This window comes from Aethina tumida, chromosome 7 (genome assembly GCF_024364675.1).
Source record: "Aethina tumida isolate Nest 87 chromosome 7, icAetTumi1.1, whole genome shotgun sequence".
NCBI classification, from domain to species: Eukaryota; Metazoa; Arthropoda; class Insecta; order Coleoptera; family Nitidulidae; genus Aethina; species Aethina tumida.
The window spans coordinates 11673675-11699865 of NC_065441.1; the positions used below are offsets into that span (position 1 = coordinate 11673675).

At 27.1% G+C, this 26191-nt stretch overlaps 1 protein-coding gene across 2 annotated transcripts in view; it reads left to right on the plus strand.

Moving 5' to 3' along the window:
- Positions 1 to 26191, plus strand: part of LOC109606031 (uncharacterized) — a 64570-nt gene that overhangs the window by 14989 nt on the left and 23390 nt on the right. The window contains exons 2-3 of one of the 2 annotated variants that reach the window (XM_049970117.1): positions 10161 to 10201; positions 24638 to 24765. In XM_049970117.1, coding sequence (XP_049826074.1) covers positions 24661 to 24765 — 105 coding nt within the window. In that variant the 5' untranslated portion in view covers positions 10161 to 10201; positions 24638 to 24660. The remainder of the gene's footprint in view (positions 1 to 10160; positions 10202 to 24637; positions 24766 to 26191) is intronic. The other variant, XM_049970116.1, reaches the window with a different exon arrangement.

Here is a 26191-nt window from a genome sequence, read left to right on the forward strand (position 1 = left end):
GTTGCATTAATTTTAAAGGATTCTGTAGTAGATGTGAAAAGGACTGGCAAAATTGTCATTTCGTACATTTTAATTAAGCAAGATAATAAGGATCTTTGGTTAATTGTACCAAAAAAATTACTTAAGGCTTATTGTTAAACGGATTATGCGGCAGAGAACCGGGATTATGTAGAAGTGCGTTTAATTTAAGAAATTCGGAGAAAGTTTCGTGCAATTTCGAAGTCAGGAAGATGGAAGTAATGCTAATTATCTCGATTTTGAATATTCATTATTTTTTGTGTGGTGTCCATTTATCAATGCTATGAATTTCATGAGGTTTTATTAAAACTTCAATTTTTAATGGGAAAACGTTTTAATTTCAATTAAACGCATATGAAAAATCTTATTTCTTAAACTGTCATGAATAATTCACAATAGAAAAATTATAGACCTTTATATTATTAAATAATTTCGGCACATCTGTTAATATTAAATATTTAATTAAAAATTAAAATCAATGTAAACATAAAGATACAATGTGTAAATTAGGCAGAATGTTTTTACAGTTATTGTTCACTGTAGAGGCACTATTGTCGTTAGGTCCCAAATTTACAGCTTAATTGTTTCAAGTTTGATTTTCACATACCCCCTAATTCGATTTAGTTTCCATTTACACACATATTGCTTTAATATGTCAGTCGCTAATAAAACATAATTAATATGTGTTGAAAATGTTGAATTTGCATATGTATCCGGAATAATTACACATTTATTAACCCTATTATCCTTATATTATGACAAATTCATACTGTATCCTTTTTCAAGATTAATTAGTTTTAGGATTAGTTCCCGTATAATCCACTGGCAATCTATACTAATTTTGATTCCTCCATGCACAATAATCTTGTAACCGTACCCTCTGAAATTACATTTGTGAAAGTATAATTTAATTATCTTACATTTTAAATATTAATTAATTTAACAAAAGATATTGGTTTTTCTACGTTACAAGTTAAAAATACAATCGGATAAATAAAGCTAAAATAAGGATTTGTTTGAAAGTTAAGACTTTGGTGAATTTATATCAGAAATCAATTTCGTTGTTTCATAAATATTTCCCCCCTTCGAAACAAACGATTCGCTTACGTTTAACGCGAATGTAAACACGAAGTTTTTGGAAAGTATTGATGAAGCTGTTATTATTTACTTTACTTTTCTTTGACGCACATTTTCTGTCAATTTATTTTAGGCTACAGCTACGCGTGGCAAAGAATTCGTCAAACATGTGAAATAATAATAACAAATAAATAATTAAGACAAATAAATTATATACAAAATCTAATATAGCACTTGATTTAATGACATTTTATTCGATTGGCAGAAAAATGGGAAATTGCAAAAAGTGTGAAGCAGCATTGAAACGTGATGTAGCGCTCAAATTGTTCTTTATCAATGACGATCATCGGATATAATAGAGACAGAGTGGAATTGAGGAAATCTCAATTATTTGTCTTTTGTGGTCTCAATCTTTATTTGTTTCGGAGCAATATTACATCCACCCAAGAAATGTGTTCTTTTTTTAATATTGGATATGAATTAAAACCACTTCAAAATATTTGCCTAATTTAGCAAAATGTTAAAGCGAAATTAAATTTACACAGATCATGTAAGAAACAACGCCTAAATCATTAATTAACTTGCACAATATTTGCTTAGCGAATGTTATACGCTAATTGAACGGAATTTAATCAAATGGAAATTGTGATTTGTGTCTTGTAAAAAGAAAAAAGTATTATATTTCTCATCTTTGTAATATTAAAACCTTATACAAAATTAAAAATCAGACTTGTTTAATTAAAATTACTTCGCCACTTTAATGTTTTGTCACTGTTGTTAATTTTTTTACGGCTTCAAATTAAAAGCACTCGCCACAGGAAAGAAAATTAATTTGGAATTCTTCAGACTTGGTGGTTATAAAAAACATTTCAACGTTGTGTAAATGTTATTAAAATTCAATTAAGCCTTGTAACAATGTAGATAACATTTTTACGTTTAAATTGAATAAAATGTAATTGTAAAAATTTTTTTATCAATGTTTCTTTTGTATTGGATTTAATGATATAGTGTTAATATTCTTTTATTTCGGATTACTATTTAATAAACCATTATTGTGTTCAGTATAAAGTACCAATTATTCACAGACATACATAGTCAATTCCACAACATTATCATCCCCAAAAGGCAAACTACTATTACACCCAATCAATTGTTTGTTGTTAAGGTAAATAACATGCCTATGAAATTAATAGGAAATACATAGTTCAATCGAAAAGCTCTGTATTTCTGGAATAAGCTTAGAATAAATTACTGTTCGAAATTGCATAACTACAAAATGAATATTTATGACATACATAATAAAATAGTAATTTATCTAATAAAATCCTTATCAAATTTTACTCGAGGCAACGAAGCATCGTATTGTTTTCCTTTAATTCAGATAAACAAACAGCCATATTATTCTCCCTTAAAACATTGCTTTCTTTTGTGACCCTGCCGACTCGGGGATTGTTTATCCAATAATAAATGGTATCATTTATTTAATTCGGGTACGGCATCACAATTCGCTTATCGAATAAATTGAATCTTCGTTCAGATACAATACTTTACCTCTGTCACCGTCGTCGAGTCGTATTTTAGATAAAGAACCGAAATGTATTTAGGGTTGGGATGCACGTGGATTTTGTCCAATCCATTTATCCTCCACATAATTGCAAATAACGTATTTCCTGATTAAGAATAAATTTTCACTATTCGCTCTTAGATAAATCCTTGAACTTATTTGTATTCCGAAGTTCATTGATGTAAAAAAATTCAATTTTGATCATGAACAACTTGTTGGACTTAAAAATTTCCCATATCGTAGTTAGTTAAGCGAAAACACTTTTGTTTAGATAACCCCGAACAGTATGGCCTATAAAAATATCGTAGGATATAATCGATTGCGTCAACAAAGGCTTTAGTCTTGTGTCTACATCTTACATCAGTAGGTTAGGAGATAACATTCCCGGCCTTGAATTTAACATTATAAATTATGTACCCTTTTACTATTCGTTCTCCTGGTAATGCTCATTTGTAATTCAGATCGCAGATGAATGATTGTCCGTATATTGAAAACGGAAAGAAGGTCTGGTAAAACACTTAAACTAGAACAGAGAATAAAAGTAAATTTCGGATTTATTACGACTGCACCAGCTAGTATTTGTGGAATCAATTACAGATATCTGTAATTTTTTTATCTTTTGTACCATCAATATAACGTGTAACCAACAGTTGGTACTGATATTTGATACATTTCAATTTAATTATGATTATTTTAAGTTAGGACTAATTAACAAAAATTGAGACAATTAGATGCGAACACTAAATCTAATTTTTGTACCTATATAAGGAAACCGACTTTCGTTTTTTTTGTGCTGAAAAAGGTGCGTTAATTTGCCCCAATTTCTTTCTACTAACAGCTTTTCCGTGTCAAAGCACTTGTGCTCTCATAAAGTGTTAATGCTGCAGACTAAGAAAATCCGTTAAAAACGCCTGGCCTCACACATACCCACTTCATTTCATTAAGTTGCCCCCGAAATCAGTCTGTAGATGAAAAAGGTGAAAATAAATTTAAATCTTATTCGCCTTTTTTACTTTTACTGTAATCGAAATTCTTAATTGACAAAATCTCAGATTAATCTGCACAATTTGATTTATTGTCTACAAGAGATTGAAAGATCACAAAAAAAATGTATAAAAACCTAATTATATATTGCCTCGATTTAACGACATTAAACGATGTTAAGTAATTCGTTCATTAACACGTGAATAGGAATTATGTATATTTTAAAGTTTACCTACTAAAATTTGAGGAACGCTCTTTATGGCCAATGTTATGTAAAATATCGTAAAATAAACTGGTATAACTGGTAGGTTAATTAATTAGAACATCGTTTCCAATACTTAACAAGCTGTTTATAATAAATTTACATGTATTAAATAATTATTCACTAGAGCAAATTTCATTTTCCAAAATGTTAGACGTACCACGAATGAAGTAGTTGATATTTAAACGTAGTCATTAATGTTACATTAAAAATTATATCGGAGTTTAATATTAATTTTTCAGAATTAAACTTAAAACTTTTACATTCAAATAGTAGTAAAGAATATAAGTAATTTTAATTTAATATTTTAATATTTAGTGTGCACACATTTAAAATTTATAAATGGATTTGGAAGCTCTTTGTGATTAAAGAATTGAAGGTGTACAGAATATGAATTTTTTCACTAATTCCATGCTATTGTAAAGCTTTGTTTTGCTGGCATGTAACTGTATAGAGTAATATAGTTTTTTTTCATTTCACATTAATAAAAGTCTATCATCAGTACAATTTTTGTGTCAACATATGACTGCAGTTTTCTGAACTACCATATTTCATAGTTACTGATGTTGGAGCTTTACTCTGCACTGTGTGATTGAATAAAATAAATCAGAAATAATTGTTTTCAGTTCGACATTAATATTATATATGTGCACCGGAAATCTGCACATTGTTTTGACAATGAACCGTCTGTTAGTAATGAGCGGAAACTCTGTCTGAAGATTAATAATTAAACCTAGAATAATTACCATATTCAATGGAATTGGCTGGTAGTGAATTTAATTAAATACTGGTCTACTGAAAATAATTCTATTATATTGTGTTAATTTCAGGAATTAATAATTCCGTGGTATGTTCATATCTATCTAATAAAAGTTTCATGAATATGTATAAACAGAATGATTTCGCAATTAGCATCATTTCGTTATTTGAAATGCTAAATTATTCAGAAATTTGGCACGGAATTCCTTAATTAAGCTGAACTTAACATAATTTTAATTTACAGCCTTAAATACGTTCCATTCAGAACAAAAGATTATAAAAAGGAGTAAAACAGATTTAGGTTCCAGCTTGATTTATCATTTCATACTAATAATTTATTCTGACTCTTTTGCTGTTTTAAAGTCAGAATTTTTGTAATTTTGGTAACCAATTTTTTTTATTTTAATTATTTTCATTTTTAAAGTTGTTTTAATGTTTTTTATTAATGTTAATAAAAATTCAGTAAGTATATTTTGTTTAATTAAATAAACAATCCTGCTCTATATATATATATATATATATATATATATATATATAGGTTTAAGTTTAATTGGAATGTTATAAAATAGTCAGTAATAATGTTCCCACACATACTATGTAAACAAGAATAAAAATTCGTACTCTATTATTTGTTTGTCATGTTTGTATTTGAAATTTTGTACATCGGATTTGTACGGACAGTAATAACAATCACATTTTAACTTTTGAACATGACGTAAAATAATTGGTTTAAAAAGACCAAATTTGTTTTAAATTGTAGCTGTTTGTATCTATATTCTGACATTGAGTTATTTATATTCACATAAACACGACAAGTTTTCATTAATTTATTAAAGTAGACATTTGTCTGTGTAGTAGATACATTTAATTCTGGGAACAAATTGTACTCACTTGAGTTTAATGGTCGTCCAACTTTACTGAAGGGATTTATGTCGTTGTATTTCAATAAATCTTACAAAATACTTTAATTATAATCTTAATAAACATACACACAATAAATATAAGTGTCCTTTACCTATTTATTTAACTATTTAAATTAAATTTTGTAATCTTCTTAATTATATCCTTATCTACTGAGTTAAACACACAAAACTGTATTAATATTAACTCAACTTATTTTGTTTAAAAACACACATTTGCATTTTTGAAAGTCATAGAAGAACTTCATTCCATGTATTCACACAAGTTACGTTCATACATAAAAGTGAAATATCACGTACTCGTTTAAGTTTAGATTTGTTTGTGTCTATCTTAATTTAATAAGTTTTGTGGAAGTCTTAAGTTCTTAAGTTAAATAATAAGTAAATTTATATCAAAAACTAATAAAAATCCAGCTGGCATATTTTGTTTAAATAAAAATCATTACATAAACAACCACGCAATGAACATGTTTAATACGACTTTTTATTTCAATTGAGGTTGAAGTTTAAATTGGAATATTGCAAAATTGCCGGCAATAATTTTCCTGACAAACTATGTAAACAAAAAATAAAAACTCATTCCAATATTGCTGCGTTATTTATTCGTCATGTTTGCTTATTGTAATAACAACCTTTTAACTTTTGAACGTAACGTAAAAAAATATTTTAAAAAGGCCAATTCAAAAATAAATTTATTAAATCATGTTCATTAAATAACATTTAAATGTGGTTAGTTGAATTTTTATTGAAAGAATAATTTTTCATTGACATTTGTCTATGTAATACATACATTTAATTCTTATAAATTGTACTCACTTAAATTTAATGGTCGTTCAACTGTCCTGAGGGAATTTACATCGTCGTACCTTGATAAATCTTTATAAAATATTTTAATTAGAATACTAATAAATATATGCATAAAAATTTATCGTAGCCTGTTTATTTAAGTGTTTTGATTAATTTTTATGTTTATATATTTTAATATTAATTTTATTATTAACTGAAACTGAATTAATTTCTTTTGAAAACGTATTTGCATATTTCATGAACAAAGAGCAAGTCGAATCTTTTTGTTCACTCATGAAAGAACATAAAACTCAAATGTCACGTACTGGTGTAATTTTACGGTTGTCTGTTTGTATCATATATTTTAGAAAATTTCTAGAAAGTTTTCTTTTCGTTTTACTACTAATTTATGAATCAATATAACCAATTTTATTACTGATTCTTAATATGATTAAGTACCATTAAGTCGCAAAAAATAACCAATAATTTTTATGGTAAAGGAAACTCCAGACTGGTGGTAAAAAAATTTTTATCAACTATTTTCATCATAATTTGATTACCTGATGTATTTCACTTTGTCTAGTTGCACGATACACAACTAGATTTTAATAAAGATAATGATTACAAAACTTGCGTGTCAAAAAGCTCAATCAAATTGTACTTATTGTTAGACTGAAATGAAAATGTATTGTTTGACATGAACCTATTGATTTGGTTGCATGTCAACATAACGTTTAGATTATTAATTCCGATATGACAATATCCAATAAAGTTATAAGTTGATAATTATGTCACAATTATGATTAGCTATTTAAAAAATATGTATATTCTCTCAAGATTTTATTTAATAATTTGAATCTTTTAGAAATCACAACAATTATTACAAAACATATATACATGATTTCATTTAGAACAAACTTAAAAGCTTAAAAACACATTGAATATATGTAATAATTTTCTTAATTTTTTAATTACTTAATTTTATATAAATTATGACTTTTGGTTAGAAGATTGTGTATATATTGGACTGGTTGCACGTTCACCATTTTTAACAACAGTTGTAAAAATGGTGGATGCGAGATAAAAAAAATTAATTAAAATATTCAAATGAATTAGTATAAGATATTTGAAAACATAAAAATAATTGCCTTTTGGATGTAGTTGTAATTATACTATTTGTTTGCGCATTCACGATGTTTAAACATTTATTAAACATCAAAATCTTATTTTTTATAGTATTTTAAAGGTTACTTTACTGATTAATTAAAAAAAATTAAATAGTACCTGCTAAAAATGGATCTAACAGTGGATAAAATAAATTACTTTTAATATAATCAACTTATACTTAGAATTTGTTTAATAGTAATTAGTTATTGGATTGGTGGCGCATTCGCTATTTTTAATAACAGTTGTAAAAATGGTGGATGTGAAACAAAAAACTTAATTAAAATATTCAAATGAATTAGGATAAGATATTTGAAAACATACAATTAAGTTGTTAAAAAAATTTAAATGGTACCTGCTAAAAATGGATCTAACAGTGGATAAAATAAATTACTTTTAATATAGTCAACTTATTCTTAGAATTTGTTTAATAGTAACTATACTAATACTAGTAGTACTTAAAATTATTTATGTACCTGAAAAAACATTAAACACATATTGCAGGGTGTTAATGGATAAACTGCGGTTATAATCAACTGTAATTGTGTTAACAGAATTTCTATAACAGCAACCTGCGTAACGACAAACTTCGAACGTCAGCTAAATTTCCTGGTGCAGATTACTAAGTAAATTATTGTAATTAAGCTTAGATAAGCGCTAACGTAAATGCTAATCACTTTACCACCAAATTATTATTCATTAACTTTATGGCAATATAAAAAATGCATTTGTTTAATCATGTTTTTGAATTATAGACACGCAAGATGCCAAAGAAAACGATTTGGATATTGCGTTTTTTATTTTTTTCCAAATAAATTATCATATATCAAAGTAATTATATCGAACTATATCTTATTTTATAAACGACATTTAAAATTATAATTAATTCTAATCTGAAAAATTTGATTTATTTGTGATTTTATGCCATAAGAAAATAATTTATATATATAAATATTTATTTTTTGTTTCAGAACCAATTATGTTTATTATTTTTAAAACTAATTATTATTTTTATTATATTAAAAATATATGTGGTAAATATTTGCAACTATGATTTTTGTAAAACTTCTAATATAATATAAAATGTGTTTACATACATTTATTTTATATCTATATATAACAGAACAAGTTGAAATTAGGTCATAAAATCATCAAAAATTTAATCCGTGATTGATAAATTTATATATCTACGAAACTGAAGAGCTGACATCACTGGATATAAATCTATTCCAGCTATTTCTTTTTACATAAGTACATATATATTTTACAGCTTGTCAAAAAGAAATTATATCAGAATTCGTTGCTGTTTTAGTCAATCAATGCTATCGTATTTCGACACATATGCTACGGATTCGGTGCTCTCGAATGGGATATGTTTTATGCTGATCGCGATTCAACAATCAGCATCAGATGTGGAATTAAGCTTTGTCACAGAAATCCACCCACACTGTTGGCCAGAATAACTACGCAGCTGAAATTTTCATAATAATGCAAAGAAAAATGTAAATAATGAGGGAATGGAATCGCTGAAAATGAACTATTAATTTTATAAAAAAAATGTAATTGCTGTAATATTTAATTTATAATTCTGGACATTTAATTAATGTTAATGTTGGCATTCATCATTTGTAAATATGATATGGTTGGGCGCATCCACCATTTATTTAACTACGACAGTGTGCGGACTCACCATATTTAACTTGAATGCGACAGTGCGCATTCACCATATATTTAACTGTATATTGAAACCATCATTGATCTAGAGATAAGATTTCATGAATTTTTAGTGTTATGTTATAGAAAGAAATATTCATGGTTATAATATCTAATAGTGTTATAGACACTCATTTACTCATTTTGGCACTGATACAATGAGGTTGTTAATTTTGACATGAGTTACCTCAATTCTTGTCACTTCTACTTGATCCTGAGGTCTGCCAAACTCTGTGGAGCTGAATGATATTCCACAGTTGTTGAAAGGTAATTTACATCGGAATGGTGGAATCAATTCAAAGTATCCCTCAAAATATCAGGTTGAATATTATGCTATTAGAAAAAAAGATTATGAAACCTCATTAATCCATTTTATATCCCAAGGCAGAAGATACCAAGGAAAGATACAGTTCTTGGTATCTTCATGAGTTTTATTTCCTATGTCAAACAATAAATTTAATATATTTTGAATATTATAACGTTTGTCTTTAAACAAAATTAAGCAATTTAGATTTTATAATGGCCACAGAAACAATTTCCTGTTTTTCGCTTTAACGGACAAGCGATATTAACTTGAATATTACCCCTGGAGCCATATTCCCAGCAGGTGCAAATTAAGCCAGTCCAATATCGACTGACTAGTTAATTTGCTAGCTAACACTGTTCGACGATAGTGTCTTTTGTTCGCATAACTGATCGAACACGCCGAAACTACTTGATCGGAATGTGAAGTTCGGCTAGGCAAAACAATGTCGACCCCGCCGAACACTTAAGTGACAGTTTCTGACAGTGCTTTAGGGCGCATATAATAGGCGTCTGCGATAAGCCGAAATGCAAACGGAATATCCGAAGATGGAAATTCGATTAAACACGTCAATACCATGATTGATAATCCAGTTTTTCTTTGTTCCAGACCGAACTTCTACGGAAATCTACTTCTGGAGTTTATTAACGGTATGAGTCTAGACCTATTAGTGAAATTATAATATATATTTTTTACACTTAAAGATGAGAAAAATTAATTATAACACTATTATGAGAAAACCACGAGTTAAATTGCTATCAGCTTCCTTCAAATTTCATAAAATATTGCATATATTGCAAAATATGTGAAACATACGACATTAAAAATCACATTTTTTAATAAAATTATACTTCCTGATCAACTCTTAATTGAATCACATTGTATGAACAAATATATTTAATACCCATATATAATTACAATTTTAAGTGTAATTTAAGTAACAAAGTTTCTTATTAAGTTAAATAACAAACTTTCTAACTAAATTATAGCTTTGTAAATCTTTAACGCAACTTACTATAATTTATCTTAACTTAATTAACTTAAAATGTAGTTCTTTAGATTTTAAAACTCCCCAAAATTTAAAATAGCTTATTTCAAAAAATAAATAAATTAGATGGTTTTTGTTGCTGTCAAACTATTTTAATTTATTATTAATTCTTTTCCTGAGTTAATTCGAATATTTTCAAAAGTTTCGAACCTTATTCATCACCTAATTGAGCATCAGTGTGTTACTCAGAAACAACGTTCCTTTCAAAGTGGTAACAAGACAGAAGCAACAACGAGCTTCGTTTTTGATACAGTCAGCAAAGAATACGTTCTTTGTCAGTGTAAATTAATCTGTTACAAACTTAATTGAATTGTGAAACTCATTAAACTCCATTGTGGCATGTATTCCTGATCATTAAGACTCGCTCTCTATATAAATATGTCAATAATTATCCTTTGAAAATGTTTTAATTGAAATTTTATTACTTTCAGAGGAATGTAAACTAATTACTAACTAATACTAAAAGCTTTTTGTGCAGTTTAATGAATAATTTGTGGTTAAAATTGTTATTGATTTAATATAGAAACCATTTCCTATTTATAATGTAATTTCATAAGAAAATTGTTTCGTATAATAAATCCATAAACTATATGAGCACAAAATCACTAACATATAAATGTATATTTATAATAATTATAATTTTTATTTTAATATCATCAATATATAATAGAAGCTGAAAATTCTACAATAATATATTAAGATATTGTCAATATTATAGTAACATAGTTATTTACAAATAACAAATCGTATTAGATTGTTAATAGTTTATTAATAAACAATAAATAGAAAAAGGAACGGTAAGTTTCAAGTTAAAAATATTAAATCAGTTAAACTTTGAAAAACAATATTAAAAATTATACGATATTAATATTTGTTAATAAGAAAAGCTTTTTCATACATCAACAGATACAAGAGTACAAATTTATATTTACTGATATTGGATGTTCAACTGTATTATCAAACAAATTTGCCTTATTAATAATTAATAATAAGTAAACGATTAAATATCAAATTTTGTGTCCTTAAATTTTTATACTATTTTTAACGCTTATGGTAAATGGTCAAAAGTTTTCCAGTTTTTGATATGTAAAATAAAAATAACAAAAATTAAATCTGCACACGAAATTTTGTAATTAAATTTTAAGAGAATTTTTTGTTTCATCCTATAATGATTTTAGCAAGAATTATTATTAAAACTAATAACTACTACCAATAGAATTACACATTGCACATTTTGTATATCAAATAATTTTGTTAGCTGAAAAAATATTTGATATTTATTTTAATGTTTTCAATTCGCAGTACAATAACTAAAAAAATATAAGTAATTGAATCTATTTTAATATGAATATCTGTTATGTTATGTAAGGAATGTTCTTTAAGGGTACACCTTTCCTGGGGTGGTTAGTCATTCCTTAAATGTCCGTCTACAATACCCTTCAGGGACTACTGTTTCACTAAAAACCATTTATTAAATACCAGACAAATATTTTCATAGGGTTTGTTAATATGAACTAAATGCATCTAGTGACTATAAATTTAGAATTTTACGAATGAATTAAATTCAAATAACCCATTAAACTTTCGTACAAGTTATATTTTGGATTTTCATAACAAAACCCCATTATCTAATTCACGCTTAACATTTAAATCTCGTCGTTTGTCGTTTAATAATCCCTTAAGTGAGGTCCAATTTCTAAAATGACTAAAGTTTAAGTGCGAAATTGGATCGGCCTTTGTAGGTTTCATTCGCAGTTGGCAAAAGACTATATAAAAATTAATGAAAGCCGGGGAATATCTTGATGGCTAGATTATGCTTCTCATAATCGTAAAGTACGTAATCTAATGCTAAATGGATCCGGCAGACCTTTTGTGTGTTCCATTGTGTTTCGCTTTTATGTACCGAGGAATCCTTTTATGGACAACCTGTAGATTAAATCTACTTCATTTAGCCTACTACCATCGATGAAAGCTGCGGTTATTAGACACTCTATCTACACGATTAAAAAATATATGTTTGTGTTTAGAACAAATATAAAAAAATTGTTTTTATTATTTACAAATACAAATATTTATTAATGTTTTAATTAATATTTTACTATATGAATATATAGCAACCACTTTGCCTTTTAATTCTTTGTGAAGTAGTTAATAAGGATTTATAGTTTTAAACTATATTAACGTTTAGTTCTGAAGAACATATTAAGAATTAAAATTTATAAATTTATAGTTAAACTTATGGATAATTATGAAAGAAATTATGCAATCCATTTTCTGTTGGAACTCCATTCTTGATTGTAATTAAGTCCCACATATTATACCAAGATATTATAAACTACCTAAAACTTCCAAAGTTTCTGAAGGTTTAAAAGAGACTTTATATAAAACAAATTAATGAGCTTTGTAATTTATAATTATTTAAAGTAATTTAAAGTAAGATGCATTAATTATTTTTTTACTTAAACATACTTTTAATTCGATGTAATTAATGTGTGCATAGAATAATGGATTTTTAGATTTTTAATTCAATTTTTAAAACAATTTAACTTTAATTTTTATTATTTATACTGTTTCTTATTATCTATTTATTTTATATAATTAATGGGTTTAAACCTATCTGACAGTATATTATAAATACCGAAAAGGTAATTTTCATTACTTTTAACATATATGTGTGTATTGATTCAAAATCTAAATAAATTTTTCTATTAATTTGTAATTGTAATATGAAATAATTTAGTCCGTGGCCAAATTATACCATCTAACTGAATATTTATGTTAAACAAACCCTTTTTCTATATTTTTAGCCATTTGGATTCGGAATGTGTTCAGATGTTCGTGTGAGTTTTTCTTATCATACAGCATGCATTTTAATGGAGGTAGGTAGGAGGATGGAATAAAGGAAAAAAGCAATTTTCGCTTCTTGTCGTTACACAAACGTCCAGCTATCCGCATACTAATAATAAGATTTAAATATTTTCACTTTTCCAAATTTACCCTCTTCTGAACCTACATTAACCTGACTGATGTTCTTAAATTGAAAACAACAAACCATTTCAACACTAACAAAAAATTTCAGGGTTGGTCAAAATTGGAAGACAAATTGGATGTTACGAGATTTTATTGATATTTGTTTGATATAATATTTTTTAAGATTTACCAAATGTACAATTTTTTATATTTATTGTTATTATTATTGGTAATCATTGATATCAACGAAAGGCATAAATATACATATTAGGTACATTTCCTTTAAATTTACATTAAATAGTTTTAACTAACGATTATTGATTTTAAACTATAAAAAATTATAATATTAAAGCAAATAAATGATTTATATGAATTACGAATCTATCACTAATGTCAGTGACACTCCATAGTAAACTTTTAAGTCATTATTTATTCTTTGAAAAACAACCTTAAGAAGACGGAAATAAGTACGAGGCGAAGCCATCAATCATGCCTTGGATATTTTAAAAACTTCTAATTTTTTGTTTATAAAAGGAGAAAACCAGTGAACTAAAAATTACAAAAATGTAGTCTAAAACTTTAATTTATTTGATTTTTACGTAAAGGTTTAAGGTTTAAAGAAAAGAAATTAAGAGAAGTTTTAACTTAATTGTATTTAGGGGAGATAACATTAATTATTAGTATTTATATCGATTTATCTGTTGTAATAAAATTTGTAATTATAAACAGATTTAAAAAGCATTTGATACGTTAATAATGTTGATAGAAGCTTTCCAATTAATCTAATGTGATTAATTCAATCAAATTAATGTAAATTTTGCCAATGTAATTACCACATCAATATGAAATGTTGTAATCAAATATGTATTTTTTTTTTCATTAATTTTGAAATACTAAATGGTCTCATTTCATCATATAATTATTCTTATGTTACAATATTATAAAAAAGTGACTTAAATAAATCTAAATCTTAAATTTAAAAAAAAAAAAACAAAAATTACTTTGTTTTCAAAAGTGGAAATTTTACGTTAAATGAAGCAATACATGAATAAAAACGTATACTAAACTAATTATTTTGATTCATATATGTATGTTAGTTTAAGCCAAACTATATCTTTTCATCATATTTATCCTAGACTATTTAAAAGTGTTTAATCATATTAAACTTTTCTTTTGAATGAACAAATTCTAAAGTTAAATTGATCATATATTATATATTTATTAGTTGACTCTTATTTAATACCAGTTAAAACTTAACATTAACTTTAGAAATTGATTTGTTCTGAAATATTTTTCTGAAACTTAATTCCTAATTCACGTTAATGATTATAACATTAAAATTTACCGTTGCCGGTTTATGGAACGCAAAATTTCCCATTTGTGGAAACTTACGCAATTATTATAAACCGGAAACAAGTCAAGCGAATTAACAAATTATGGTGTGCTTAATCGTTCCAGACTTCACAAAGATTTAGGATAGCCCACATCAAAGCGCAGCTATTCTAAATCTTACTTGGCTTCAGCAAGTCTATTTTTAGTTAAACAAGTTTCATTAGAATTTCCGATTCGTTCGACTTGTTCAATTGCCTTCATTGGACAAGTTGGCAATTTAAAAAATACTGTTTGGCTCCGAAATTTATTTGGACAACAAAAATTATTAGGTTACCACAATCGAAGTTTTCCGCGTCAACTGAAACGGGAAAGCAAATAATCTCGTGTCTCAAGCAAATTACTTCGATTTGAATTGAGCCAAACTATTGACTCGGACAATTTATTACATCCTGCTTCAAAAGACATGGGCTGCTGCTGTGTTTGGGAGAATGTTTGTTTGGGGGGAAAATCAATTTTATCTCATCGCTAAATTTAATTACACATTAAGGTTGATTACAAATAATTCTAGTTTAAGCTGAAACTGTGTCTCTTGTGTCCGGTAATCACATGACAGTACTATTTTTAAAATAGATCTGTGCAAAATTTCTTAAATAGTCTTTAGTACAAGGTTAAAATGAAAATAAATTTAAATAGTTGCAACTAGTAGCTGAATAAAATAAACATAACTTGGGAACATACATATAAAGATATGTGTTTATAACGTAAATAAAAATAATTAAGGATTAGATCCGAAAGAATTCTTAAAGACAAAAAAGTAATACATTTTTAAAAATATTTTTAATAATAAAATTTTACAGTAAATTTAAATATGATTTTATAAATATTTTACTTTATTAATTTCCTAAATTATATATGACAAGTAAAAAGGCTTGCTGAAAAGAGATCAATTCAAATACAAAATTAATAAGAAGAAATTCGATATTAATCTAATCTGAATGTGAAAAGGTCAATTGAAACTTGACAAAATGAATTTTAATTAAATAACTTTCAGTACAATTTTCTGTTGTAAAATATAGAATGCTGCGACTGGAAGAAAATTCAATTTCGGTAGTAAATTCACTTGAGGCTATTTTACAATTAAATTGAATAAACCCGCGGGGTTAAATATTGCATCAGATCGATAAGCATTCGATATTAAATAAAATTTCTTTCCTTTTTTCTTTCTAATTAAAACAAGCAATATCAAATAAAAAGAAACCGCAGTCAACTCATTAAACATTAAATAAATGTACTAATTAGAGTTTTAATTAGCGATGAATTTTGGTACTTTTTCTCAAAACTACCTTAATTGACGAATATGATAGTCTCTAATAATTGTTAGACAATTAGGGTAGTAATCAACTACGATAGTTAGAATTTATGACTTAATTGTTGATAAATTTGTGTTTATAACATCTTGATTACTGACGTGTAAACATATTTCTCTTAATTGTATCTAGATTTGAAAGGTAATTACAATAAAAGTTGTTAAAATTTTTAGTTTAATATATCCAAATTTAACTTTTAATACTTTTGAAATAAATTAGAATTTTTTTTCCTTTAACATTTGTTAGAAGTCGTCTTTGTCAAGTTTATGAGATCTGTCTCTTAGATATTGTTTATTTAGAAGATAACATAATAAACCATCAATTACTGTGCATCTGACAAAAGAAGCAATGGCTTTGTTGCCATTTCTGGTTAACGAGTTGCAGGCGGGTGTCCCTAATGACTTGGCCTTTTGTTTTCAACAATATATATTGTTATTGATGTTTGTTTAGACCACGAAAACTTTTATGAAAAAACTTACATCGTTTTTTTACACCCGACATCATTTATTTAGTTTAATGGGTAACATGATTAAAAAAGTTTAACGTTTTATGTCAAGAAGGTTTCCCTCTAGCTTTTGTGATAAGATATTACATATTGTTTTATGCTTTAACTAAGAACACTCCCTTAATATCAATTAGTTTTTACAGATACAAGCCACTTTAGATAAAAATGCTTTTCCTATCCCTCCATTTTCCTTTTCTGTGTTTTGTAACTCATCTATAATTAACTTCAAAAAATAAGATAAAAATATATCTGTTAGCATTTTTTAAATTCACCGGAGTAACAAAAATGTATATCCTTTTAATTTAAATATAATCCTAAGCTTTGTGCACATTTTACTCCGCACTGAATGTGAACTGAATTAATATGAAACTAAATGAAATTTATACTGATCAATGGTAAAATTTATTTTGTATTTGAAATATTATGCATGTTTAATATCCTTTTTAAAAGACAAATTAATCTGGATTGTATATACGACAGAGTTGAAAATATTTTTTCATCTTTCCAGTATTTTTTCTATGTTACTCATTCATTGAAATTACATAACATAAATCTCCCAAAATGTTTATACTGTATGAATAGTAGCACATTCGAATCTGGAATAACAGAAGCGGACGAATATGAAAACTAAATGGAGTTTATAACGGTCAATGGTAAAGTTTGTGTATAAGCTGATCGGGATATTTTTCGTAAAGCGCGGTGCTTGTGAATGATTAGGTCTTTATAAAAGCTGGTTTGAGCGTCGCTCTTTAGATTATCCCACTTAGAGTTTATTGCCGGCCAAAATGTGTTTTGATTGGGAGCTCTCTTATTTGCTGTTCGTTTTTATCCCAAGAAATTTAGACAGCATAAAAAGTATTTCGTGCAACACGAAAGTTAGTATAGTACAGTATAGTTGCTTAATTGCACTTAAAATGTGTCAAAAAGCTCATAATATCATATAAATCTTTGTTAAAACTTCTTACAATATATGTGTTGTAATATTTCTGTGCATGGAGAGCAGAAAATTTTAACCACTCTAATAATCCATTCAAATATATAATATATAACATTTTCTGCAATTTAAAATGAAAATAAACAGCAGCGAAATCATTAAAGAGTAAATAAATATATTAATTAAAGTTTTAATTAATGATGAATTTTGTGGTTGCTTGTATAAGTGCTATTTGTTTACTTCGTTGGTGGTTTCAAAATTACGTTAATTGGGACTCGAGCATATGGTAGACAGTAATAATTGTGATTTACACACATTTTATGGTAGTAATCAACCAGGATGGGTGAAACAGTTTATTACTTTATTTATGTTTAAAAATTAACTTCATAAGGTATAAACATTTTTCTTTTAATTATGTCAATTTAATACGTAAAATTTATCGTAATACATTATCAATGATTAGGTCTTTATAAAAGCTAGTTTAAGCCTTGCTCTGTAGAATATCCCACTTAAAGTTTATTGCTGAACAAAATGTATTTTGATTGGAAGTTTTTCTATTTTGCTGTTCTCCTTTACACCAAGAAAATTAGATGACATAAATAGTATACAGTATAACACGGGAACTGATATTACCTTAAACAAGATATTATGTTTATTTTCAATTAATCATTGAATTTATGCTACACAAAAAAAATATATTTTCCTTATTTATTACTTGAGCTTTTTGTAACATAAGTTTTTCTTTCACCAAAAACAATAAAAGCAAAAACTAAACTGTAATAAAAACAAAACAAAATATCTCAATATAAATTTACAACCTTTCGACCTTTTATTTGTTAATTATCTTCATATAAAATTTATTAAAAATTTCGTAATAAATAAATAAATAAGTGTTTTAAACAATAATTTGTTTAATCATCAACAACATTTACATCAATTTAAAAAAACAGTACTTACACAATAATAAGGACTATTAGGTAAAGCTTTAATTAACGATAAATTTTGAGCTTGCTAAGTCTTATTTGCTTATTTCCAAAACTGTCTTAATTGAGATTTTGGTATAGTAATTACCAAAGGTTCATGAAATATTTGAACATTATGTCTTAATTGTCATAAATTTATATTTATGTCAGCCTTCAATTCTTTTAATTTAATATAATTTGTACATAATTTTTAGAAAATTATGTTTGATATTTAGATTATTTCAAGAGTACTTTGTTTTTAAACGGAATATTTAATGAATATTTGTATATATTTTTGTTGGAAAAAGGTATTTATGATTGTTTCATTTATTACTTGACCTTTCAATGATATTTTATCAATCATCCCAACAACACAAACAACAAACGTAAAAATAATTAATCTTTAATAGAGACAATATGTCGATATTTACTATTCATTCAATATAAATTAATTACTTTATCAATAAGAAAAGTCTAACATACAAGTTGTTTCTTTTTTATTTGTTACTTAATTGCACTTGAAATGTATCGAAAAGCTCGGAGTAAATAAATCTTTGCTAAAACGAGCTACACTATACTAATGAATATAAATTTTATGTGCATAGAAAGCAGAGTGTTTTAACTTCTTTAATAATTCATAGAACAGGGGACGTAACGTAAGGATTCAAAGAATTAATGCCAGGCTGGAACTTGATTGTTTCTAGATGTACGAGAGAAAGTTCTATATAAGTTACAAGCTGGCAATTTCTTATGTATATTACATTTCTGTCTCTAATTAAAATGTGATGAAATTGATTTCAGGTACTGAGAGGACACAAAATCTCATTAAACACATAAATGGAGGAATGAATGTGTTTTGATTAAAGATGAGAAATTAACACACATTTAATTGAAGTTTTGATTATCTTTATTTAATTGTATCTTTTGAAACATAATGTGTAATATAATTTAATCTCTGAGTATGCAGTTTACTATATAACAAGAACCGAATCAATGGAAATTCTGCGTCCCTTGACAATCTGAAATTACCATACAAATAACATCGGAACCAGTATTATTTTACTCGTTATACGGTCAAATTGGAATTTTAACTTTCAGTAAGATTCGATCCTCGTCCGTCGAGTGCAATTCTTTCAGTTTCTCGAACGCCAGCCACATATTCTGGATCCAACGGCATCTAGCCCGGTTCAACTTAATATCAATTGGATTTCTTTGTCCCCGCCATTGTATTGTGAACTTCTGAGTAACAACAACAGTAAACAAAAAAGATCTTTTTTCAAAACGTGATCAACGGGTAAGTAGTTTTTAATTAAAAACCCAATTACCCTGAAAAACGCAAACGCTGCTAAAAACACCCCGAGGTGTATTCTACGTACTAATTGAAGCAAAAAACCTCCCTACAATAGACCGCGACTGGATTGAAAAGTGTGACATTGATCGAGACCCTTCACTGAAAACACCACCTTTATCTGTGTATCTCCGATTTCGTTTCAGACACAAGCCAACGTGCCCTCTAATTTATCGTTGTTCTTATTAATTTCGTTTTTCCTTCTTGTAATTTTAAATTGAAGATTATTTGAATATATTTATTTTATATCACTCCTAACCTATAATTTATGTGTATAATTTTAATTTAAAAATTATCATTAAAAAATTGAACACGTTTAACTAAAATTATATATTGGGGCGAAATAAATTTTAGAAATATTGATACTACTCAGTAATTGAATAATACAATAAGATTAAAAAAATAAGTTCAATAAAAAAATTGTGAATATCCTTTTATTTGTATCGAGATAAATTTGTTGTAGTTTTTATTACTATTATTATTATATAATATTATAATTGAATTTTTTAAATAAAATTAAATTTTTTCATAGATTTGAAATTTTCAGTAAATTAATGTATTTACTGAGTAACTTTAAAAATAATTTAAATATATTGCTCTTTTCTTGTATATAATTTTATATGTATAATTTTCATTTCAGCTTTTTAAACTCGACTATGTCGAAACAAAATTTCTAATTAAACAATGTTAGATTAGGCATAATAATAAACCATAATAAATTAATTGGTATATAGATTACTACTAAAAAACTATAATTCTAATTAGAATAGAATAATTAGAATAAAAATAAAATAAATTTATTTTAAAAATAAAAGTTAAATTTTTATAATAAAAAATGTTCATATTTATCTTTCATAATTTTAATAATTTACAAATTAAGTAAACATTTTTTAAATTTATCATTTTCGATAAAAATTGGAATTATATTATTTAATTATCATCTTTATAGACATCACAATCACGTAATTTATTTACAATAATATAGCTAATGCATATGTTATGTATCTACTCAAATGTTTTACACATGTAGTCCATTATACATTAACACAAAATTACTGCCCTACTTTGGGACAGATATTTTTAATGCAGGACAATATATTTTCACAAATCTGTTCAGCACATCTGCCTGTACTAAATGAACGAACATTATGATAAACAAGCAGAAACACATGTATGTAATAAACACCTCCAACACTTAAAAAATATATGCATAACACGTTAAATTCACAAACCCCACGTTTTCAATTTACCACGGGACAGGTATAATAATTCTTTGTTATGGCAGGCGTGCGATTTTTTTGTCACACAGGAAAAAAAAGCAAGTTGCATTATCTCGCACAGTTAGGGAATGGGATTTATATATTTTCACGCATATTTGCATCACGGCACATGGAATGAATGAATGACAAAGAAACGTACATCAGAGCGAATATGTTTGCCGGATATGAAGCGCCGACGATAGAATATCACATTAGTTTATCAAAAACTCAATTTATATCTAGAAATTGAATCCGCACACGGAGACAAAATGCTTTTGCCGCCCGCCATCGCGGTGTCGTCAATGAAGCTTTTGTGGAGAGAAATGTCACGGAAGCATGAAGTCCATTAAAGCCGAAAATGTTGATTAGTAAAAATATGTGTATCCGAATGAATATCGACACGTGGAAAGGATTTGGTTTGGACTATTTTTATTGGTGCTCTTTCTATAAAATAAATTTAATTAACTAATTAAAATTACTAATTTAAAAATAAAAGAAAAGTTTGATATTAATTACTTTTTTTAATAATTGAAGTATCTAATAGCTAATATATAACTCCTTCTTCTTCTTCCATAGAAGAAATAGGATAATATAAATTTTATTATGCACAGTAAGTACCGAACACCAAGGATGTGTGGGACTAAGCTATCCACATAAACATTGGCCCTTTGTTTTTAACAAATAATTCCCAGCTGACTAAAACTTAACATTAACATGCTGGGAACAGTATGTAGTGGCTTAAAGTTTGCACATTTACTTGATTTACTAGGAAGGTAATTTCAGGAAAACAATTTGTCAAGTAATTTGTTTCATCTCAAATTATATTTTACACGAAATAATTATTTTTACTCAGTTTCACAAATAATTGTGTTCTACAAGCTCAAGTCTATGAATTAGTCCTGTTTAAATTTGTTGTGTTCCTGAACTTTGAAAGTTTCTCAGAACATTTCGTTGCTAATGGATATTACTGGTATTTGTTATAACGTATTCATGTTACTACGTATGCATATGTAATTTGAATATTTATTAACTATTTTGTTTGTCAGTATTTTCTTTTGTACACTAGTTTGCAGATATGGAACTTTCCTAGTTAATTTTGTCATATGAAAAATAATGTCGAATTGTAAGTTAGATAAGGTTTGGCAAGTTACTTCGCTTTTGCCTTTGAAGTTCCTTGTAAATAATACAAATAGAATGTTCACTCACGTACTTAATCAAAAGTTCTTATTGTTTCTTAAAACTTTGTATTTACTTGGAAAACTAATAGATTACGGCATGTTTTTGTGAATTTATGGGGGTGAAATTAAAAAAGGAACAATATATTTTAAACATAATTGAATATTCTCTGATATTTTTACATTAATTATTTTTTATTACATTGTTTGTGACAAATGTGGCATTTCTGCTTGAATTGTAGTAATCGAAATTATTGAGTGTAAATATTATCATTTATTCGCATGATTTAATCATTTTATTTTTATTTCCAGATAAAATATTTGTATACGTGTAAATTAATAGGCTGTTCCATACGTATTAATTAAAAGTATTATGGTTTATTCTGTAGAATAAATTAATTGGTCGTATATTTCAACGATTAAAAATATTAATATTAGTAATATGTTAATATTTTTGATTTACAATATTTTAATATTTTTAATGTATTATATTATTATTTTTATTTATTAAATACACAATATGTACAAGATATGGCAACAATATACATTAGATACATTTTATTTTTATGATTTTCTTAACTAAGGGTTAGAAAATATAATCTGAAACAAACAAAAAAATTTAAGTTTATTTTCACATATATAATATACTTGTTAACAAAAAAAAACGGTCATTAGCCGACATATACTTACATGTGCTACTAATGACTGCTAATTGGCACCTTTTTGTAACAGGAATAGGATCTTTAACAAAGAGTAAGTTGACGAGAAGAAAAATATTGTATTACACAGAAAATCCTAATAATACAGAGTTCTGAATAATAAAATATATACTGCATGTAATACCTCGATATAATTGATTTCTTACAGAATAATAATTGATTAAAATATTAAACAACAATCTTAAAGCATAAATTGTCAGAAGCTAATAATGGGCCGGACCTCCTCTTTGATAATGACGCGTCGTAGCATCGATCTAATGAGATTATCGACATTTTCTTGTGGTATCTAATCCAAGGCGGACTGAATCTGAAATCTTATGCCATTAAGAGTCTGTGGAGGGCGCTGTAGATTTGTTAAGTGTCGCCCCATCTTATCCTAGACATTGTCGATTGGGGAAAGGTCTGAACATCTGGGTGATCATGGCAGTAAATTCACCTGGGAGACTTCTAGGAAGTTAATATAATGTACTCCTGGCAATATGTGGGTGGGCATTATCTTATTGAAAAGTTAATCTGAGATTTCTTCTTATATAGGGATGAAAATAAGACACCAAAACGTCATTTACACATCGCTTAAACGTGATATTGCCACTAAGGAAAGCTGAATATGACCTGCTACCATAAGTTATAGCACCCCATACCATTAAAGTGTTACGAATATCAAAAACCGACAATATATTTTCTGATTGACTTCAAATTTTAATATTTTTTTATTTATTCTTCTTATGAATGCGTTTTTAACGTTTTTTACAAATAGTATGTTTTAATTTCGTCTTGGATGAAGCTAGGAGTTCAATATTTTTCTAAAAAAGATATTTTGATTACATTTTTTGAAAATACTGAAAAAATGTCTTAAGCCAGTTAAATTTTCTATTTCTATTTAAATAGAGAGCTTAATTCCGCCACATATTTTACTTTCCGAAGTTAAGGGATCTAGGTTGCGTGCTACTTAAAGTTTACGATGTGGATAATATTCATAGACCGGGTTCATTATTAAAACAAGCAAGTAATTTAAGTTAAAATGACAATTTAGTGCCTTTTTGGTGTTCCGAAATAATTAAGGGAATGTTCAAACATGAACCGGCTGTGTAAACCACGAGGGAGGCGGCGAATGGCAGTGGGCCCATAATAACCCGTGGAAACTTCTCTCCTAAGACAACTAAAATAACTCACCCACCAAAAAGGAACTTCACAATAAAACTGGGATTTTTATACTTTTCTGTGCAATTTTTTGTCATTCACTTCGACAGAAATTGTTTCCATAATTGGATTTTATTTTCGCATCAAGATTTTTGACTTACTTTCTTCTTTGTTCCTTATTTTGCCGGCTAATGAAAAGTTTAGGATAAAAAACAAAAGATGTACATTAAGTATTAAAATTTTATTATATTACCCCATTTTAGTATTTATATTACGTTATTGTTTTGGGGAAAAGCGCTTGGATTAATGATGCAATTTTCGTTTCAGATTCCGTTATGTTGTAGTCCATAATGAAGGCCACACTCCTTTACCCTTATGATAACCTAACGCATCGGGGATGTTGCCGCTTATTAAATCCAAGACAGGCTGCTGTTACTGCTGCTGTATATACTTTAGTAAGTATATTTAATAAAATAAGTGTTAAAACTGATTTTTGCTTAGAAACCTTATTAAAATATGAAACAATGAACTTCAAAATTAATGGAAACTCATTAAAATATATGGAGTAAAGTCTCTACTTAGGTTCACTTTCAAAGTTAATTTCGAAACGGGATTAAATCCTATGAATGATCCGGGACTCCTAGTATTAAATTTTAAATAAAATTACGTCAATCTTCAAGGTTTAGTTCGTTCCAAATTTTTCTGGATAACATATTCCAACAATAATTTTTATTAATAATTTTTTTCATATTTGGATGGTCGAATCCCTTTTTCTCTAAATATTTATTAGAGATTTGTTTATAATCCTAGCATAAAAATATCTGAAAATATTTGTTAATTAAAAAAATCGTAATCTTATTTTGTACATACAAACCATCATTAAAGGTTTTAGGAGACGTGTCGGGATTTTTATATAATAGGTACATTTCAACCACTCGGAACAGTTTCGAAGAAAGTTGTTGATTCAGCGTTCGCTTCTTTCCGACCTGAAAGAGCAATTGGGAATGATATCATACAAGACGGCGGGGCACCATTTTTACGAAATTGATTCAATTTTACTTTCTGCTCTGACTTCGACAATCAGAAAAATATTTTTAAACTTCTCCGCATATAAAGGGGAAGTTTACGTTGCATTACAATGGTTTTCACTTAGGGTTTGAAAGCACATGGACAACTTTTTGAACAGCACCACAGTGTTATTCAGTCTTAGATAAATCTGTTGACTATTGGTCAGTTCATATATATAATATTATTACAAGTTACTATTTGTACTTTATAATAAAAAAACATTAGAAACAATTTTAACAAAACTGTTGCAGGTCATTTTCCCTTCTATTATTTCTAGTCAGTGTTTATATAAAAAGTGAGAAATATATAATACGTTAAAATAAAACATTTCTAAATTAAGTTTTTACACCCCTTTTGACCTAAAAGAAAAATATTATAGAGCTCGTTTGTGTATCTCCAGATAAAAAAACCCTTTAATTATTTTTTCCTTCTCTTCCACAGGTTTTTATCCACATAACTTACCGATGTTTTCATAGCAAACAAGTCTCCTGAGAGGCAGAAACCTAAAAATCTTTTTAGTAATGTTTCCCAAGACGATCGTGTCCGGTAACAGTTACTTTTCCTATCTACGAACGTCCACGGACAAGAAAATAATTCCCTACGAAATATATGTAAATTGCTGCATATTGTGAAAGTAAATCGAATATAGATAGGTTTACCGTAGGAATCCGCAAAGCAAACATTTAAATTCACACATTGCTTGGTGCCGCGGATAATAGAAGAAAACTGAATTTTACTCATGATAAGGCTCAGTGTTTATCGTATAAATACACTTCGCACTCATTTCACGTAATAAAATCTTGTATTTGTATT